The sequence below is a fragment of the Myotis yumanensis genome, unplaced genomic scaffold, assembly GCF_028538775.1.
Source record: "Myotis yumanensis isolate MYYU_CA2020_CCGP unplaced genomic scaffold, mMyoYum1.0.hap1 SCAF_15, whole genome shotgun sequence".
Classification (NCBI taxonomy): domain Eukaryota; kingdom Metazoa; phylum Chordata; class Mammalia; order Chiroptera; family Vespertilionidae; genus Myotis; species Myotis yumanensis.
The window spans coordinates 24,423,993-24,444,683 of NW_027223766.1; the positions used below are offsets into that span (position 1 = coordinate 24,423,993).

Genomic DNA, 20,691 nt, shown 5'->3' on the forward strand with positions numbered 1-20,691 from the left:
TCTTTGTTAAATGGCATTTAAATATATAAAATAAATATCAAAAATATAAGTCTTTGTTTTACTATGGTTGCAAATATCAAAAAATCTCTATATGTGACACGGCACCAGAGTTAAGTTAAGGTTTTTCAAAATGCTGACATGCCGAGCTCAAAAGGTTCGCCATCACTGCTCTGGGCGGTGGCTTTGATCTTAGCCTGCTCAAGATACAGTTGGACTTTTTCCATGGTGGGATGGAGGGAGATTGGACCTTGAAGGGGAACTCCCTTAATTCCACATCATCAATAAAGCTTTCCATGATACCACATCCTCTCATGGCGGCCTCAGGAAATTTTTGTTCCCATGGCACCCCAAGCATCTCACTTCCACCAGTAACAGGTAGGGACACAGAGGGCATCCCACCGATAACATTTTTACAGTTAAAGGTTCTGTGCAGCACTTGGTCACATGGAAGAGACTCAATCCAAGTCACAGGGGACCCATGCGCCTTCATTCATTCCAGAAAACTTTAATGGGTCTCACTATTATGCATATCATTTTTCCAAGTTCAATAAGACCCAGCCCCAACTTTTATTCTTGGCTCCCCCATTTCCCCATTAGAGTCCAACAATATACTAGAGAGCTCAAATACACAGTTGCCTTAAAGCTTTTAAAAAAAAAACCTAACCCTGTAGAACCCGGTCTGTAAGGCAATATTAGAGATGTGTCGGCTACTACACAATTTAAATGTTCATTATTAAAGGATGCCTCAAAGAGAAACAATCATGGGATCACACTCAGGATATATTAAGGAGTTATAACCACAGTGAAACACCACTCACACCCACTAGGATAACTATAATTAACAAGTCTTTGCGAGGATGTGAAGAACCTGGAACCCTTATACACAGCTGATGGAGATGTAAAATGGTGTGACCACTTTGGAGAAAAATTGTTGTCCGAATGTTTAGACCAGGGGTGGGCAAACTTTTTGACTCGAGGGCCACAATGGGTTCTTAAACTGGACCGGAGGGCCGGAACAAAAGCATGGATGGAGTGTTTGTGTAAACTAATATAAATTCAAAGTAAACATCATTACATAAAAGGGTACGGTCTTTTTTTTTTTTTTTTTTTTTAGTTTTATTCATTTCAAACGGGCCGTAGTTTGCCCACGGCTGGTTTAGACAGAGAGTGACCATATGACCCAGCAATTCCACTCCTAGGTGTGTAGTCAATAGAAATGAACACATATGTCCACATAAAAAACGGGTACATCGCAGCATTATTCATTATAGCCGAAAAGTAGAAACACCCAGAATCTCTAGTGAATGGATAAACAAAACGTGTCCTAGCCATACAGTGGAATACTCATCAGCAATAAAAAAAGAATGAAGTACTGATGCACGGCTAAGCCTAGGAAGATTATGCTCACTGACAGGAGCCAGGCAGAGAAAGGCTGCATATTGTATGATTGCATGTACACGCAATGTCCAGACTAGGCAACTTCATGGGCAGAAAGCTGCTGAGTATTTGCTAGCGCGGGGGAGAGGGACTTGGTGATGCCTGAAGGGTATTAGTTGGGAGGGGTAATAAAAACGTCCCAAAATGACAGTGATGGTTGCACACATCTGTGAATAGACTAACAACCCTTGAACGGTACACTTCGAATGGGTGAGTTGCTTGGTGTGTGAGTGATAGCTCCATAAAGTTAAGAGAAAGAGAAAGAGAAGTCTTGCACCCAATTAGCATTTCAATTCCCAAAGGCTGAGGGCCCGTGGCCAGCCAAGTGGTATCGTTTAAGGGCCGGCCTCCGCCCGCACGGGGAAAGGTTAAACGCGGAGCCGCGAGCGTCCGGCGTGGAGGGCAGGTCCCAGCTGAGTCCGGGCGCCGGGCAGCCCCGGGGCCGCGCGCCCCCCTCCGCCTGAGTCACGGCGCCCGAGTCCCCACGCGGAGATGCGGTGAGCGCGGCCGGACGCCGCGGGCCGGGGCGCAGCGTGGGCCTCGGGGCCGCCCAGGGCCCCACACGGAAGCCGGCGGGCAGCGCGCTCCCTCCCGGCGGCCTCCAGACCGGCTCCTGCGCAGCGGGCGGGCGGCGGCGGGTGGCCCGCGTCCCGCGTCCCGCGCCCGCCGCCCTCCATGGCGTTCATCCGGAAGAAGCAGCAGGAGCAGCAGCTGCAGCTCTACTCCAAGGAGCGGTGAGCCCGGGGCCACCGCGGCCGGGTGGGGGGGCTGCGGGCGGAGAGCGAGGGGCCCGGCGTGGCGCCCGCTCCGAAGCAGCGGCCGCCAGCACCTTCGGCGCCCGGGAGGGGGCCGCGGCCAAGCCCGGCGTCGGGGCGGAGGCCGGGCCTGATCGGGGCTGAGGCCGCCGGGGCAGGAGCCAGGCCGGACCGGAACCCACGGGGAGCCCGTCCGGCCCCTGCGGACCCGGCGGCCGCGGCCCGGCTCTCCCGGAAGAGGCCGCGCGGGTGCGGGTGCGGGGCGGGCTCCTCGGGGGCGCCCTGCACCTGAGCGCCTGGGCTTCCGCGGCGCGCGCCCTGCGTCCCGGGGAAGCGGGGGAGGTGAGCGGGGGAGTGGGAGCGAGCTCGGCGGACACTCCGCGTTCTCACTGCACCCCCCCCCCCCCCCGTCCCCACGCCCCCAGAGACCCGGGGGAGGTCGCAGCCCCCGCCCGGGCGCCGCGGGGTTCCAGCCGGGCCGCTCGTGGATCGGTGACCCCGAGGCTGCGCCGGGGTGGGGTGTAGACCTACCCGCCTAGCAGCACGGGCTTTTTGCTGCCGACTTGCACTTGCTCAGACTTTGTGAAGCAGATGGGCCAGGAGGAGGGCCACAAACAAGGCCTCATTCTGAGAAAAGCCAGGGTCCCACCCCCACGTGTTCTCTCTTAACCGGTGAACCTTACACAGCTTAGTGGGGGGCACTGCAGTCCCCTCCGCACCCGGGAGGGACTTGGGGTCCCAGGAGGAGCTCAGAGAGCCGCAGGGCAGTGCCCTGTCGGAGTTCCTGATCCTCAGTCTCCGGGGGAAGTGTCTCATAAGAAAGCTCACTTCTGCCCCAAAGTATGCCTCCCAGAGCATTGGTGGCCACCGAAACAACTGGTTCATCCTGGGGCCTGGAGACCCCGGGGCAGTAGGAAGTGGGGCTGAATTATTGGACACATGTTATTTGAGCAGTGGGAGCTAGTTATGTCGCAGTGCTGCTCGCCTGTCACGGTGTGACCTCAGTTGGACACCAGCAAAGCAGCTGATACCTGCAAGTGTAGGCTCTAAGCCAGGTCTGTGTGAGCTTGCAGCACCCACCCTTGTTTTACAGATGTCGCCTGGGCCTGTTTGGACCAAACGTTCACATTCCTTTCCAGTCTCTACTGTTGGCCTGGCCAGCATATCCGTAGTCTGAAATTTTGTCTCCCTAAGTGTAGAAAAGGAGATAAAGATACACCAAAAATCACCTTGGATATGGCTCCCAATAACATTTTGGCAGTACGATTGGGTTTTATCCGCAGAAAGCCTTGCTTATCCCCTCATAGCGGCCATAAAGTACTCACACCTGCAGAGGTTCTTCTGCCTTCGGTTGTAATGCTTGTTTCACGTGGAAAGAGCTTGAATAGAGTTTGTTCTGTAGCCACAGTAGGACGTTCTGGTGTTCTGTGTTAAATACGTGAATGTTCACATTTACATTGTAAGAACTTTGAAACACTTTGAATTGCCGGTCGTGCTCTATGATCTAAGAGTCATTTGTAACAATTCCATTGCCTCGTGGACATACAGGAAAAGCTGTTTTCTTTAGATCCGCCAGGTATTTCCATGGCAGTAATTTGAGTTGTATTTGGTTAACTTGTACAGCTCTGCAGTGTCACACAAGTCTGCACTTACGTTTCTGTGTATAGTCGGCTTTGTCGGGATTCATTGATCAGATGTGACAGGCTAGCAGAACCAGGTAGAACTAGCTCTCACAACCAAAACATTTATTCATCAGGGAGGAGGCAGCAACTGTTTCTGAGCCCCAGTAGTCTGAAAAAGTTGGTGCCAGGTATTTTATATTTATTTGAGGGCTACTTGCTGACTGCCCTAATTCTTTTTTTAAAAAATATATTTTTCTTGATTTCAGAGAGGAAGGGAGAGGGAGAGGGGGACAGAAACATCAATGATAAGAGAGAATCATTGATTAGCTGCCTCCTGCATGCCCCCTACTGGGGATTAAGCCTGCAACCTGGGCATGTGCCCTTGCTGGAATCAAACCCGAGACCCTTCAGTCCACAGGGTGACACTCTATCCACTGGGCCAAACCGGCTAGGGCTCCCCTAATTTTTTTTTTTAAGGTTATCTATTTTTTTATTGTCTAAAGTTTTACATTTGTCTTCTTTTTCCCTAATTCACCCTCCCCCCTCTCCCCCCCCCCCCCCCCCGCCCCAGCCATTCCCACCCCAGGCAAGCCCCCACCGCCTCAGTACCTGTGTCCATTGGATGTGCTAATATGCATGCATACAAGTCCTTTGGTTGCTCTCTACCCACCCCACCCCCCTTCCCCTACCATTTGTCTCTGGATCTATTCTTGTTCATCAAATTATGTTGATCCTTATATCTCACATATGAGTGAGATCATGTGATTTTTATCTTTCTCCGACTGGCTTATTTCACTTAGCATAATGCTCTCCAGTTCCATCTATGCTGTTGCAAATGGTAAAAGGTCCTTCTTTTTTGCAGCGGCATAGTATTCCATCGTGTAGATGTACCACAGTGTTGTTGTTTTTTTAAAAAAATATATTTTATTGATTTTTTACAGAGAGGAAGGGAGAGGGATAGAGAGTTAGAAACATTGATGAGAGAGAAACATCGATCAGCTACCTCCTGCACACCCCCTACTGGGGATGTGCCTGCAACCAAGGTATATGCCCTTGACTGGAATCCAACCTGGGATCCTTCAGTTCGCAGGCTGATGCACTATACAGGGAGCCAAACCAGTTAGGGCTGTACCACAGTTTTTCAATCCACTCATCTGCTGATGGGCACTTAGGCTGTTTCCAAATCTTAGCTATTGTAAATTATGCTGCTATGAACATAGGGGTGCATATATCCTTTCTGATTGGTGTTTCTGGTTTCTTGGGATATGTTCCTAGAATTGGGATCACTGGGTCAAATGGGAGTTCCATTTTTAACTTTTTGAGGAAACTCCATACTGTCTTCCACAGTGGCTGCACCAGTCTGCATTCCCACCAGCAGTGCACGAGTGTTCCTTTTTCTCCGCATCCTCTCCAGCACTTGTCGTTTGTTGATTTGTTGATGATAGCCATTCTGACAGGTGTGAGATGGTACCTCATTGTTGTTTTGATTTGCATCTCTCGGATGATTAGTGACTTTGAGCATGTTTTCATATGTCTCTTGGCTTTCTGAATGTCCTCTTTTGAAAAGTGTCTATTTAGATCCTTTTCCCATTTTTTGATTGGATCGTTTATCTTCCTTTTGTTAAGTTGTATGAGTTCCCTATAAATGTTGGAGATTAAACCCTTATCAGAAATATCATTAGCAAATATGTTCTCCCATGCAGTGGGCTTTCTTGTTGTTTTGTTGATGGTTTCTTTTGCTGTGCAGAAGCTTTTTATTTTGATGTAGTCCCATTTGTTTATTTTCTCCTTAGTCTCCATTGCCCTAGGAGCTTTGTCTGTAAAGATATTGCTACGACATATGTCTGCTATTTTGCTGCCTATGGAGTCTTGTAGGATTTTTATGGTTTCCTGTCTTACATTTAAGTCCTTTAGCCATTTTGAGTTTGTTTTGTGTATGGTGTAAGTTGGTGATCTAGTTTCATTTTTTTTGCATGTATCTGACCAAATTTCCCAGCACCATTTATTGAAGAGACTGTCTTGACTCCATTGTATGCTCTTGCCTCCTTTGTCAAATATTAATTGAGCATAATGGCTTGGGTTGATTTCTGGGTTCTTTGTTCTGTTCCATTGGTCTATATGTCTGTTCTTGTGACAGTACCAGGCAGTTTTGAGAACCGTGGCTTGGTAATATAGCTTGATATCTGGTATTGTGATCCCTCCAACTTTGTTCTTCTTTCTCAAGATTGCTGTGGCTATTCGGGGTCTTTTTTTATTCCAGATGAATTTTTGGAGAGTTTGTTCTAAATTTTTGAAATATGCCATTGGTATTTTAATGGGGATTGCATTGAATCTGTAGATTGCTTTAAGTAGTATGTACATTTTAATGATGTTGATTCTGCCAACCCATGAACATGGTATGTTCTTCCATTTGTTTATGTCTTCCTCTATCTCTTTTTTCAATGTCCTGTAGTTTTCCGAGTACAGGTCTTTTACGTCCTTAGTTAAGATTATTCCTAGGTATCTTAATTTTTTTGGCGCAATGGTAAATGGGATTGTTTTTTTCGCTTCTCTTTCTGTGAGTTCATTATTAGTGTATAAAAAGGCCATAGATTTCTGGATGTTAATTTTGTATCCTGCTACATTGCCAAATTCATTTACCCTAATTCTTTAATGCTCGCTGCCCCATGGCTTTGCAACTTTGGGATGGGTGGACTTGAGCCAGGATGATGTCCTTAGACTATCAGGAATGACAGGAACCTGTCTCACAATCAGATGTGGGCTAAAATCAAGCAGTCTCTTTATAAATCTTAGAATTCATGCCTAAAGACAAGAATATTTCAACGAACTTTGTTCAGCCCCAAGTTTACTATTTTTGCACAGATTTTTCATGGCTCAATCCTTTGGTGTCAATAAACACCAATTTGCCGAATGATTGTTATGGGTCATTGGCTCAGGCATATATCCAAGAGAACTGTTACTTTCCTTGGGACTGTTTATGAAAGGCCTCACCTCTTCAGAGTTATGAGTTCATTGGCCCTTCTCATGCTGCTTTAGAGATTTTAGATTTCTACTGCTACCAGATAGTGACCCCAGAAAAGAAAAAACTTGAAATTAGTGTTTATTTCTTTTGCTGTTAAGTTGATGCTAGTGCATTTAGAGTAAGTGATGTTTCTACAAAGTAGAAGCAGAGACTGGCAGATTCTTGGATTGGTGGCTTAGATCAAGGTGGTGGTAGAAGAAATGGAGAAGTGGATGTATTTTTTATAGTTTTAAGAGGTAGCATTGACAGGTCTTGGTGTGGTGGATTGTGTAGGAGGTAATAGAGGAAGAATTCCAGCTAGAGTTGTCAGATGAACAGTGAATAATCTTTTATAATAAGTATATCCCGTGCAATATTTGATACATATTTATACTGAAAATTTTTTTAACTTATCTGAAATTCAAATTTAACTAGGTGTGGTTCATTTTTATTTACTAAACAAAGCAGTTGTACTCAGGTTTCTGGTTTGAACAACTGTAAGTAGTGCCATTTATTGGTGATGTTTATAAAGAGATGCTTTGATCATTTTCAGTATTCGAAAACAAAGAGATACTTGGCGATTCAAATTAAGTACACTAGTATCCTGGTTAAGATTTATTTATTTTATTTTTATTATTATTTTTAAATGTATTTTTATTTCAGAGAGGAAGAGAGAGAGAGAGAGAGAGAGAGATAGAAACAATGATGAGAGAGAATCATTGATTGGCTGCCTCCTGCACTCCCCCTTTTGGGGAATGAGCCTGCAACCGGAATTGAACCTGGGACGCTTCAGTCTGCAGGCCTATGCTCTATCCATTAAGTCAAACTGGCCAGGGCCTGGTTACAATTTAGATGGCAGGAACCATATTGATTTTACTGTGTGTGTTGTTGTTTTTTTAATGTCCCTTGCAGTTGTTAAAGAAGATAAAGGGAAAACATTTTTAAAGGACAATTATATATCTTCATTTGGAATTGTTGTACACCCATGTGTACAGTGGGTTAGCAGATGAGGATATTCTACAAACTGCTGCTATTTAAAATATTTCTGTTTTAAGATTTAAGATAGGATAATAGTTCAGTGCTTTTTATCTTCATGCCTAGAAGTGGTGTGGGTGGACTAAAGCTATTTTCTTCTTGGGTGACGTGGCGATTTAGATAGTGAAGGCACGTTCCTACCAGGGAAGAGGCAGAGCTTTCTCTCTATAGTGTCATAGAACGAATTTCCTAGCTACGGCTTGTAAGCTGCCATTCCAGGATAAAACATTCGTGATCGTGAATTCTATATTGGGCATACATATTATATTAATAGTTTTACAGGCATTTTTTAGACTTCAGCTTTGCTTCAAACATTCTGTGTGTGTAATTCTCTTGGTTATGCTGATATTAAATTTCTTGGCTGACATTAAGTGTCTTTTGCTTCATGTGTTTATTTTATCAATTGACTATGTATTCATTATACTTGTTAGAGAGCAAAGTGGTTTGTTATACTCATTTGTTTTATTTCTAAAACTGATCATCCTATTTTTTAAATGTCTTTATGGGATATACCAAGTGTTGAAAATGGAGATAAATTGCAGAATCAGGACTGCTGATGGGTTGAAAGACATTATATTAAGTTTATTAATTGTATTTAGATCTTCTATTTCCTTAATTACTTTCTTTCTGATTGACTAATCAATTACTGGGAGATGCTTCATGATGCAAACTTGACCTTGTATTTCTATCAATCTTTGCTACATATATTTTCAGGATATGTTATTAAATCTATATAAGTTTAGAATTTATATATCTTCTTAGTTGAGTCTTTCATCAATATATAATGAACACTTTTAGTAATGATATTTTTCTATTTGTCTGATATTAATATAACTATATCAATTTTCTTTTGATTAATTGCATTATTTAGAATTTTTCATTCTTTTACTTTTAACTTTTGTGTGTCCAAAGGTTTTAGATATATTTTTTCTAAAGCTTATAGTTGGACTTTTAAATAATTTATTCTGATAATTTTTTCGTTTGGGGTGGGATTTTATGATTTATCCATTTAATTTTTAAAAATTGAGATATTATACTCTAGTAGGGGCAGAAAATAGACAAGCAAGTAAAGGGTACAGTGTGTTAAAGAATGATCACTGCTGGGGAGGGAACACAAGGCCGGGAAGGGGCTGCCAGTGTGAGCAGAAGGCAGGGATACACGGCTTCAGGTAGTGCGGCCAGGAAAGACCTCCCAGAAGGCCATGTGCGAGCAGGAGGAAAGGAAGTTAGGGCTTCCTTTCATTTGTATGTCTTCACATGTATGAATTTGCATCCAAAGGATAATGATGAAGACTAATGGGAGCTCAGAAGGGGCTCATGGAGCATGCTGTAGGAACTAGTCCAATGAGGGGAGGAAGTAAGCAAGTCGAGGCATTGTGGGTAGGCCGCAGTCACATTTGGTGAACTGAAGAAAATTCTTCTAGGTCCAATGTATTTGGGATTTTTTTTTTTTTTTTTTTTTTGTTATAACTAGACTAAGCACAAATTTAGGCAGGAGTTGGGGACTCAGGTCTTGGGTGTATCCCTCACTCAACACCCTTTAAGCTTAGGGTAGTGATAATATTTGTCTTGTCAGATTGGTTCATTTACATTTATTATTGTTACAGATATATTTGGATCCATTTTTACTTTTTTATTTTGTTCTTTAATTTTGTCTTATTTTTTTCCTTAGTTTGAATTAAAACCCTGCTTTTTCCCTTTCATTTTTCCTGAAGCATATGGAAGTTACATATTCTGTTTTTCTAGTGCTTACCCTGGAATTTTAATGTTTATACTGAAGCTAATCATTCTTTTTACCATCCTCCGTAATAATATAAGGACCTTGGAATAGTTAACTCCTGTTGTCCCATCCTAAATTATAACCTGGCATTGTCCAGAATTTTCCATCTGTATATGAAAACTATAAATTAAACATTTCAGTTTTCCCTCCTTATCGGGGGGAGGGAGGGGGGCACACAATGTAAGAACCCAGTGAATGCCTGCCACTGCAGATAGTACCGAATCCTGTATACAGTATATTGGTACTATGTTTTTTCTTATACATACAAATACTTTACAGTTTCTATTTGGCATATTTGAATTGCCAGCATCACTACTCTTGCATTTGAGGGCCATTGTTAAGCAAAACAAGGATCACTTGAACACAAGCACTGCAGTACCACGACAGGTGATGTGATAACTGAGACCACTACTCAGCGACTGTCAGTGTGGGAGAAGATTGTCCAAAGGATGATTCACGTTCTGAGCTGGCCCCAGGGGGAAGGCACTAGGTGTTATCACGCTACTCAGAACAGTGCCACCGTTTACAACTTATGAGTTATTTATTTCTGGAATTTTTCATTTCATATTTTTAGACCATGGTTGACCACAGGTAACTGAAACCACAGAAAGTGAAATTGCCAACATGGGGGGTGGGGTCTGCTGTAGAATTGTCTAGTTAATGCTTCTCTGTTTTACATGCGTATTTAGTTCAGCATTCTTCCTCGCATATCACATCTTCCACTTGGAATTACTTTCTCTTTCCTGAAGAATAGCCCTTAGAAGTTCCCCTGATAAGGGTCTGGTGATCATAAACTAAGTTTGCTTTGGTCTGTATGAACCTGTCTTTATGCTGTCCTTGTTTTGAAAAATCAGTTCTGCTAGATGTATAATTCATTCCGCATTTTGAAAATTGTGCAAACGAAGGCTAGGGAATATGTTTGCTGGAGCAGCATTCCAGGGAGGAAGTTCAACAGAGAAAGGGTTAGTAACACATGTGCCATGGCCCCCTGCTGCAGCACTTAGCTGCCCTGCATGGACGGGCTTCAGACTCCAGCAGAAACTTGGATCCCAAGGACTAGCCTGGGCTAGGATACAGGAAAGCTAACCTGCGATGGAACCTTGGCTCAGCATGTCCAGCTCAGTTTTTGTGGCTGTGGGTTGACCTTACCCCTTTCCTGGCTTGACTGAGGGCTCTCTTGGCCTTGCACTTGGGTCTGTAGGATGTGGCAGGATGGGGCAGTATTCGTTGTATCCACGTTCATGGTTAAAAACCACCAGCCCTTTCTCTGGTAGATTAAGACACTGGGGTCCTAGCCTTGTGGTTGGCCAGGACAAGACCATCGCAGGTTTCTATGTAGCTTGTGTGTCTATTCTGGGAGACCAGCCTGCAGTAAACCCATATCATTTAAGTTTAATTGTTCCCTGTAAGTAATGTCTTTTCTCTGTCTGCTTTTATGATCTCTTTACAGTGTTTTGATGTTTGTCTATATAGAGATGTCTATTCATACTGATTGGGGTCCTGAAGCTGATACAGTTTTGGAACTATCTGGAGCCAAGCCTTTAGCTCTTGGAATACTGCTTTTCCTCGTTCTTTTATGCCTTTTAACTACTCTTTAATATTTATTTTTCTGTGTTGTGTTGTGAGTTATTTAAATCCATCTTCTAATTTACTAATTTTCTGTCTAGTTGCCTAATTTTCTGTCTATTCCATTAGTTTAAGTTCAATTATTGTATTTTTACACATTTCTAGTGTTATTTGGGTCATTTATAACTGCCTGGTCATTTTTTGTATCATTTTTTATTTTTCAATTACAGTTGACATACAATATTACATTAGTTTTAGGTGTACACCACAATGATTAGACATTACATAACTTACTAGATGATCATCCCGATAAAAGTGTTAATAGTGAGCATTTTACATTGAGCTCTAGCAGGTTAGCCTATGATTAACTCTTGTTCATGGTTTTTAAAATGTAGAACAGGCCAATAAGAGTTGCTGGTTACGATATTAAACTGGTTCCTGTTCTTGTTATTTTTAATTGTGAGTTATTTTTCTTTTGGTTCAGATTTTTTTAATGAGCAATATCTTATTTCATGGGTGTAATTTCTTCTTTGTAAGGATATTATAGTCCTTTAGCCTTTTCTTCTGTTCTCTACATTGTCTTCAGTCCTTCAAATTGTGTTCTTCTGCTTGTTTTGGTTTAGTTCTTTCATGTTAGAGGCTGGTGATCGTGAATTGTCCATTCATATTTAAGTGTGAAGTATGTAATTCCGTGTCACTCTGGGCAGGCCTTAGCTGTTGCTCTTCTCTATGGGATGATGTTGTAGAGAACCTGGCTCTTTCAAAAATCCATAGGTCTTTTTTCTCCTGCTATTTAGTTTTTTCCCAAAAACAACCCAACAGACTGCTGCTGGAAGTTATAAAGTAATGATTATAAATACTAAATCTGACTGGCTATATTTATTTATGTATTTATTTATTTATTTTTGGCATAGCCAGCTGGTCTGTGTGTTGTCTTCCTGGTTTTTGTTTGTTTGTTTGTTTTGCTTAATCACCCTCATTTTGCTCCATAGCCCTGCTTTCCCTGTGCTGATGTGTAGTTTGAAGCCTCTTGTTCAGTTTTTCTATAGAAAAACCATGTGCCAGAGTGCGATAGGGATAACCATCAGGGGAGGAACCTAGACCACTCCTCATTCGGGCTCCCCGTCCTCCACCCCATGCTTCATCCTGCCTCCTTAGGACTGAAACCTGCAACTTTGGACTTTCTGGAAGACCTGAGACTGGTCTTGGTTTTCTCCTAATTCGGACCTTCTCTGGAGGCATCTGCTGTTCTGGTTTCAGATCACTCCTGATTCCTCCTCTCTGCTTTCCATTTCTTACTAATTTGTTGAGGTCTTTCATCTGCTTTTATGTGTCTGTAATTTTCTTTAGTCTGTGGGTTTTACCATTGAAAAAGTGTTTTTGTTCCCCTTTTTAAAGTGGAGTTTCCAGAGGAAACAGAAATAAATGTTTAATCTAAATATCTTCCTCCAACACACACCAGACCTTCAAGACCCATCTTAAGTCCCACACTTTTCATGAAAGCTTTTCCCCGTAACTCTAGATGCTGTTGGTATTTCCTGCTTCTTACCATAAGACAAAACATTTGTTTGCAGTTCTTTGTCATATATTTGTTTCTGTGGCCATACAACTAAATTTGTACTTTTCCTTATCTTAATCTGTTTTTAAAAGTTTAAAGCACTCAAAACTTTAAAAAGAACTATATCTTGAATTCCATTCAGTTCAGTTTACTTATTTATTAAACACTCATTGTGTACAAAGCGTTAGATTGGTTATTACAGGGGCTATTGTAGGAGTAACAGGATAAATTCATCTAATCACAAGTCTTAATGTTTGAGGGTTTCTGTGTGGTGGGGAAGAAATGGGGAAACAGGATCAAAACTCCTCAGGTGGGAAAGCTCCAAGTTTTTTCAGGCAAGAATAAATTTTATGTCATGAAATTTTGGGTTTTTCTAAAGAAAAAGTAAATCTGCCTGGTAAAAAATTTATTTATTTATTTATTTTTGGCATAGCCAGCTGGTCTGTGTGTTGTCTCCTCCCTACTGGATAGCGAGGAATGTCTGGCATATAATCTACCCTTAATAAGCATTTGCTGATTTAATAAATGGAAAAGCGCTTTGGCAATGGATGCTTTAAATATTCTGCTTTCTTATACTTAAAAAAAATAAACATGAGGTATTTTCCTGCCCCTCAATCTAGGTTTTCCTTGCTCCTTCTTAACTTGGAGGAATACTTCTTCGAGCAGCATACAGCTCATCATATTCAGCATAAGGGCAGTCAGAAGGAAAGGTAAGGAAGATTTTGGTATCTCTATGGACTAGCAAACCTTTCAGTTGTCTGATGTTTTTAAAATTAAATGTATGATCATGGAGTTTTTTTCATCCCTTCGTTCGTATTGGAAATGTAATGAGAAGAGGGGGGTTTATAAGTTGTTGTCATACTTCGAATATTTTCCAAAGCTAAGAATCAGTGTGTACTAATTCCTTCAAGGTTGTGAGTACCTCAGATCAGCTGGCTAGGGCTCTGATTCATTCCATCACCTTTTTCTTGATCCCTTTTGTACTTAAACACTCAATTATTTGGGTTATGGTGTTATAAAGTAATGATCATAAAACACAGAATGGTATAAAAATCAGTACCTTCAATTTTAAAAATGTTCTTTGTTAAGAAATTCTGGACAATAAACACAGAGGAATGATAAAAATTTCAATCTCCAATGAGTAATGAAGATACATTCATTAGGTAGATGCAAATTACAGCTCTTAGGTAAAAACATTTATTTTGTAAATAAAGTTTTATTAGGACACACACACTCATTTGTTTATGTATTGTGTGTAGTTGGTTTCCTGCTACAATAGCAGAGTTGAATGCTGTGACAGAGTTGAATGCATATGGCCTGCAAAGGAAAAAAATATTTACTATCTGGCTCTTCATAGAAAACGTTTGCTAACTGCTGATATAGACAGAATCTTCAATGGCTGCTAAACCAGCAGGTGAAAAGCTGCTGAGAAATTTTATAGTGGATACGTCAAGGTTGGCATCACCTGAACCCACCGAGCCTCCTGATATGGAGTACATGTGCACTGCCTCTGAAGCATTCTTGATAGTCCTTAAAATTGCTTATAATTATGAATCAAATTTTTTCCTGAATTCCCACATACCCCAAAATCACCATTAAAAGCACTTTATGGGATAAATTCAAACTATTTATTTTTCCATTATGATAAGTGAAAAAAATCTCTTACATGGTCAATTTTATATATTTAGTGTTGCCTTCTGAATAGTTCTTTTAGATATAGTGAATTAAAAGTCAAAAGGATTTACTAGAGACAGGGTAGAATCAGTGTGTCTTAAGGATCAGTTTTCTGATCCTCATTTCCTTTCAGTGTAGTTGTGAATTCCAAATGTCATCATACAAATGAAGTGCATGGGACAGAGCTCACCAAAATTAGAATACATGCAGGTTTTGTTAACCTCTAGGAGATGAGGACAATTATTTTGCTATATTTTTCAACCTTTCATACCCTTCTCTTTAATTTTGTTGTTGATCTTTTATTAGTTGATGCTTTAGCCAACTACTCTCTCCTTAAAATGTATTATGATTCTTTTGTGACTTTTGTTACTGTTCACTAATAATAATCCTTTGTACTTTTATCTCTAGGAGAGTCAGAGGCTCCTTAAAAATATGTTCAAAATCTGTTATTTTTGAACCAGATGCGATATCCCAGCCCATCATTAAGGTAAATGCATTGTAAAACATAAGACATTTCTATTCTTTGTGTATATGTTACCTTTGCTTATTTTTACATTTCTCTCTCGATTTTATCCAGATTCCTTTGAGAGATTGTATAAAAATAGGAAAACATGGAGAAAATGGAACCAATAGACATTTTGCAAAGTATGTCATCATCACTAACTGTTTGATTTCATGCCTACCAAAACAGTATATATGTTTAATAACTTCTATCTGCATTTTAGGGCAAAATCTGGGGGGATTTCACTCATTTTCAGTCAGGTAAGAGTAACATAGTAAATGTTTTGTTCTAACCTGAATGAACACTTTGCTTGTGTGTGTGTGTGTGTGTGTGTGTGTGTACACGTGTGTGCGTGCAAGCGCGCACACGCACATGTGGGCTTAAGCATAATTATTTGTAGGAATCTCAAATTGAGGTCATTGGAATAAATGTTTGAATGCTTTTAAATAATCATTGAGAAATATATATTTTAAAAGATGGGATCCCTAATGAGATCCTTAATGTTTACTAAGTGTGTGATAACCTGCAGGCTTGTGGTTTCATCTTTAGGAGTCCTGGCCATGTTTGAGGGTTGAAATGAAAGGACTGTGGTTCCTCCTATGGCCTCCTCGTCATTGAGAAGGTGGAGGCCAGCACACCACTTACATGATCTCAGCCTGAGGCACGCTGACAGCCAAGGCAGTGACTCGGGATGTGTAACCTTGTATAATTATGACGCTTGGGGTCATGACTTGCTATTCATTCCAAAGTCACTTCTTATGCATTTATGCACTCAGCACTGTGTCTAATACTGGCAATACAGAAATAAAGTGAAACAGGGCTCTTCTCCTGTTATATACTTAATTTGTCTGTAGATATTTGAAAAATTGGAAATAAGAATGGAGTAGAGATCGTCTACCACTTTCCTTTGCCTCTGACTTCACCTTCATCTTTAAAATGAAAGGGTTAGAGGAGATCAATGTTGCCTCAACTATCAGTGAGAGCCCTAGTTCCTTGAAGTGTTCAAAGAAAAATCTGTCTGTGATCAAGTAAGTGTAGGAAACGCTGTGGGAACAAAGACACACAGACTCGGGACTTGACTCAAAAGCCTTAACATACAGCAGTGCATTGAGAGTCCAGGAGGCGAATGGTTAGGGGCAGAGGGTGCTCCCAGCGGTTTTCACATCGCCAGAACCTTTGATCATGGAACACTTTTTCATGTCTACTGACGAGTCTGTTATAAAAGCTGGGAGATATCAGATTATGTGATTTTCTGGATCTGTATCCATGATTCCATTGATTTCAAGGAAGAAAACATTTCACAGGCTACCTTGGACTTTATGCTTTGTAACTGGCATATATGAAAAACAGTTACAGCCATCTATTACTCTGGGGAAGGAACACCATTATTAATAATTCTGGGCTGCCCCTGTGCTCTCCTTACTTCTACAGTATCATTCTGCATCTTTGCCTTATTCTAGAAGGTCTGTATCTCAAAAGGAAGAAGTACTTTCTTGGTTTCCGCTAGAAAAAAATACACATTTTGGTAAAATTTTAATAACCGGGCTTAGAAATAAAGCCCCCAAATCCTTCCACCTATTTTTAATAGTTTGTAGAAGAGGTCTTATATTAAACAAACTCAAAATCAGCTTAACACTAGGGGGTGACTAGGCACAAGCTACTCTCTCAAGTATCATTTAAAGCTTCCTGGTTAAGTACACAACCTAGAAATACAACTTTTATGTTTTTTATTATTTATTAGGTCACAGTGTTTCAGAAACACAGTAGTCTCCCCTTATCTGTGAGGGATACATTCCAAGACCCCCAGTGGATGCCCGAAACAGCAGATAGTACTGAACCCTACATATGCCATATTTTTTTCTATGCATCATATGCTTGCACTTAAAGAAACTTTACCAGCTTCATTTGGCATCTCTGAATTGTCAGCATCGCTGCTCTTGTACTTTGGGGCCATTAGTAAGTGAAATAAGGGTGACTTGAGCACAAGCGCTCAGATACCACGACAGTTTCCTGATAACCGAGGAAGCTACTTGGTGCCTAAGGGCGGGCAGCGTGTACAGTGTGGCTATATTGGACCAAGGGGCCATTCACGTCTGGGCGGTGTGGAGCAGGAGGGTGTGAGATTTCAGAATGCTCCTTAAAACAGCACACATTCTAAACTTATGAATTGTTTATTTTCCATTTAATATTTTCAGGCCAAGGTTGACTGTAGGTCATTGAAACCGCGGAAAGTGAAACCTTGGAAAGGGGGGATGACTATATGTTAGGTCCCTTGGATTTAGAGAGTTTGGCTTCCAAATGTTCTCTTACTGGCAGAATAAAGAGGGGGTGTGTGTGTGAATAATAGTTGTAATTCATGCACCCTGTAAGTATCATACTCAAGGTTTTAGAGATATAGGGAAGAACAAAATATCTGGAGCTCCTCTCCCCTTGGATTTTACTTTTCATGAGAGAAAACAGACAAGAATCAATTATGTTCTATAATGTCAGGCAGCGATACATGTCATGAAGAAAATGAAAATGGGATAAAGGGATAGAATACGACAAGCGACACGTGCTCCTCTGGATAGAATGGTCAGGGATGCCTAGATGAGGTCGTCCCTCCTCTCAGAAGGCGTGAGGGAGCGAGCCCTGCGACCATCATAAGAAATGATGTTTGGGGGCAGAGAGTAGCCTGGGAGAGGCCCTGAGATGTGAGTATCTCTGGCAGCTGGGAGGCGGCAGCTGGGAGGCGCAGTGAGGGTGTGGGTGCAGCCGGGACCGAGGGAGTCAGCTGGGAAGGGAGGTGATAGCAGTGGCAGAGACCAGGTCACGGAGGGCCTTGGGGCCAGTCAGGGGTTAGACTGAAACACCAAAGAAAAGTCCCTAGAGTCTAGGCCAGCCGTGGGCAAACTACGGCCCGTGGGCCGGATCCGGCCCGTTTGAAATGAATAAAACTAAAAAAAAAAAAAAAAGACCGTACCCTTTTATGTAATGATGTTTACTTCGAATTTATATTAGTTCACACAAACACTCCATCCATGCGTTTGTTCCGGCCCTCCGGTCCAGTTTAAGAATGAATTGTGGCCCTCGAGTCAAAAAGTTTGCCCACCCCTGGCCTAGGGCCTAGACAGAGGAGGGACGCTCTCTTCTTGTGTGTTTGTAGGTCTCTCTGGAGGCCAGCTGGAGGATATGCCGTTGGGGCGAGTGTGTGTGAAGCAAGGAGACCCGTTGGTGTCAGAAACCCGGCGTTTTAGAGCAGGATGGTAGCAGTAGAAGGGCGAGGGTGGTCACTTCTGAAGAAAAAACTAACAGGTGTGCGCTGGGCTAGTTGCAAGTGAGAGGAGAACCGTGGGGAATGACTGGCGAGGTGGGTGGTCGTTCCCTTTATTGTGGTGAAGGAGCAGCTTTGCTTGGAATGTGACCTCTCAGAGGAGAAGTCTGGCAGCATTTACTGGTGGAAGCACCGGTCTGGGCTTCAGAGAAGCTGGAGGTCAGCAGGTTCCAGATTCCTTTCTAAGCCCTGGGACTGGATGAGGTTTCTCAGAGACGAGTGTGGGCAGAGAGGCCTGGGGAGGCCCTGCCGCTCTCTGTAACCTCAGAGGCAGGGAAGAGAGAGAGAGAGAGCAGGGTCGGAAGGAAGACCGAAGGAGCAGCGGGTGAGGTCGGGAGAACCAGGAGCAGGTGCCTGGGGAGCCAAGTGCAAGCTGCGCCAGGGAAGAGCCATCAGCTCTGTCACATGCTCTGGGAAGCTGGTCCAGGGCGCCCTGCAGAGGGACGCTTGCTGGATTTGGTGACGTGGAGATCTTGTGCATCTTCTGTGACCTTCCAGGAATGTTCTCAGTCACGTGGTTGGGTGGAAACCTGTCCTGGACCCAAGAGAAAGTGAAGTGGCTCTTGCACAGAGTTTTACCACAGAAAGGAATGGAGACATGGCAAGGGGATGTGACCCCCTGGAGAGGTGTTTTTTTTTTCTTTTTTTTTTTTTTTACTGTGGTTTGTTTCCAATGGGAGAGAGTGCAGTGTATCATCACGGGAGCAAAGTGAATGGCTGCTGGGTTGGAGGGGGCGGTTCATATCTGTGCCCAAGGAGGGTGCCTGGTCTGGGAGCCGGCAGACCCTCCTCCCCAGCAGGAGAGAAGGCAGGCAGAGAGGTACCCGTGTGAGGACATTGCTGGCTCTGGCAGATGGCGTTGCTTGTTTGACACAGTTACTAACACGCAGGGTAAGGACAGGTGACCGGTAAGAACACGGTGCGACCAGATCGCCTCCAGGGAAGACAAGTTTCTTGGTGGTAATGAATGTATTTCATGCCCAGTGATTTGTTTTACCCGTTTTTTTTTTAGAAAACCGGCACTTACCTTAGCTTCCTTCACCTGTCTGCTTGGTTACTTGGTACCAGTGATGCCTTGTTGCCTTGATGCATTTCTTTTTAATTTAATATTTGTTATTTTAACATCAGAATCTTAAACCTGCACTGATATTAATGTAAGTGATTTTGGAAAGTGGAGATTGTGTAACAATGATTTAAATTCAGTTCATCATTGAATTTATAGTAATGTATGACTATGAAAATTTTTATTTTACAAATATTGATTTGTTTTTCTCAGGTATATTTCATTAAAGAACACAACATTGTTGCACCATATAAAATAGAAAGAGTAAGTAAAGCTTTTTATTTATTCCCAGGAATTAATATAGTGCTTTTGAACAATAAGGTTTTGTAACTCTGTTAATATCTTTATTAAAATATAATAATAATGGGTATTTCAAAGCTTGTCACCCAACAGTTATGACAAAATTACCCAAGAGAATCACAGATTTTAGTCCAAGAGATTTCAATGAACTTTTTGACTTAAAAAAGTGTTTAATAGACAAAAAAAGCTTAGGTTATTAGAATAGAAATTGAAATCAAACATACATCATTTTTAAGATTACTACATTTTTTTGAGAATTTATTTTTTGAGAAATATGGGTTTTAATACCCTTATTTGAGAGCTCAGTAATAATTTATAAATTCTCTTAATTGGGTAGAAGCTATGAGTAGACTTGAATACAGTATCTGTTAAGTAAGCTTAGAAATTACATTTAACCATTCTGTGTTTTATTTCATTCCTTATGCTGCAGCTTAATGTATAGTAAAGGGATAATTCTACCAGGACCTGGCGTCAGGGCCAGTGCTCCTTACGCTGACACCTCTGTGAATTAGGAAAAGTCGCCCTCTCTGGGCAAACACAGGCTGATCTCAGGCCAGTTCAGGCCAGCCCACAGTTTCTCAGCCAGCAGCCTGTGGGATGCATGAGCTACGTATGTGGTGGCCTTTGGGTTTTATAGACAAGGAGTAGTTCATGCACCAGTTAGTCCAAAACTACAAATACTGAGATGTAATGAGGTGGTGCTGTTGGCATTTGGGGCAGGAAGTGTTTATTGGGTAGGGCTGTCCCTCATACAGCCTATTCCCACCCACGGAAAGCCCTAATACACTGTTTCCCCCATTGTGTGTGGCACCACACGCCCCCCTCCCAAGTTGAGAACCACTGCCTGGGGTGCCCCCCCTCTGAAGGCTCTCCTGATAGCCACCTTGAAGTGCAAAGCTGCACTCCGGCTGTGGAAAAATTAGGTCAAAGGAAATGAGTGAGGTTGAAGCAAAGAAGTCTTTTATTCCAATGTGAATTAGAAAGCCAAGGATCCTCAGATTTAAAAAAGGGGGGAGGTAGTGACATCAACGGTGATGTCGGGTAGGAAGCCTAAGACCCTTATTCCTGTCATGGAGAGACTTCAA

General features: G+C 42.2%; 1 protein-coding gene across 2 annotated transcripts in view; it reads left to right on the forward strand.

Moving 5' to 3' along the window:
- The first annotated feature begins 2,024 nt into the window (after positions 1–2,024).
- The window catches only part of NSMAF (neutral sphingomyelinase activation associated factor), a 46,452-nt gene continuing 27,785 nt past the window's right edge, over positions 2,025–20,691 (forward strand). For both annotated transcript variants that reach the window (XR_011468239.1, XM_070392284.1), the window contains exons 1-6: positions 2,025–2,171; positions 13,375–13,464; positions 14,837–14,915; positions 15,006–15,073; positions 15,154–15,190; positions 19,520–19,570. Coding sequence is in view for 1 of the 2 variants with exons in the window: in XM_070392284.1 (XP_070248385.1) it covers positions 2,113–2,171; positions 13,375–13,464; positions 14,837–14,915; positions 15,006–15,073; positions 15,154–15,190; positions 19,520–19,570 (384 nt within the window). In the remaining variant the exon portion in view is untranslated. The remainder of the gene's footprint in view (positions 2,172–13,374; positions 13,465–14,836; positions 14,916–15,005; positions 15,074–15,153; positions 15,191–19,519; positions 19,571–20,691) is intronic.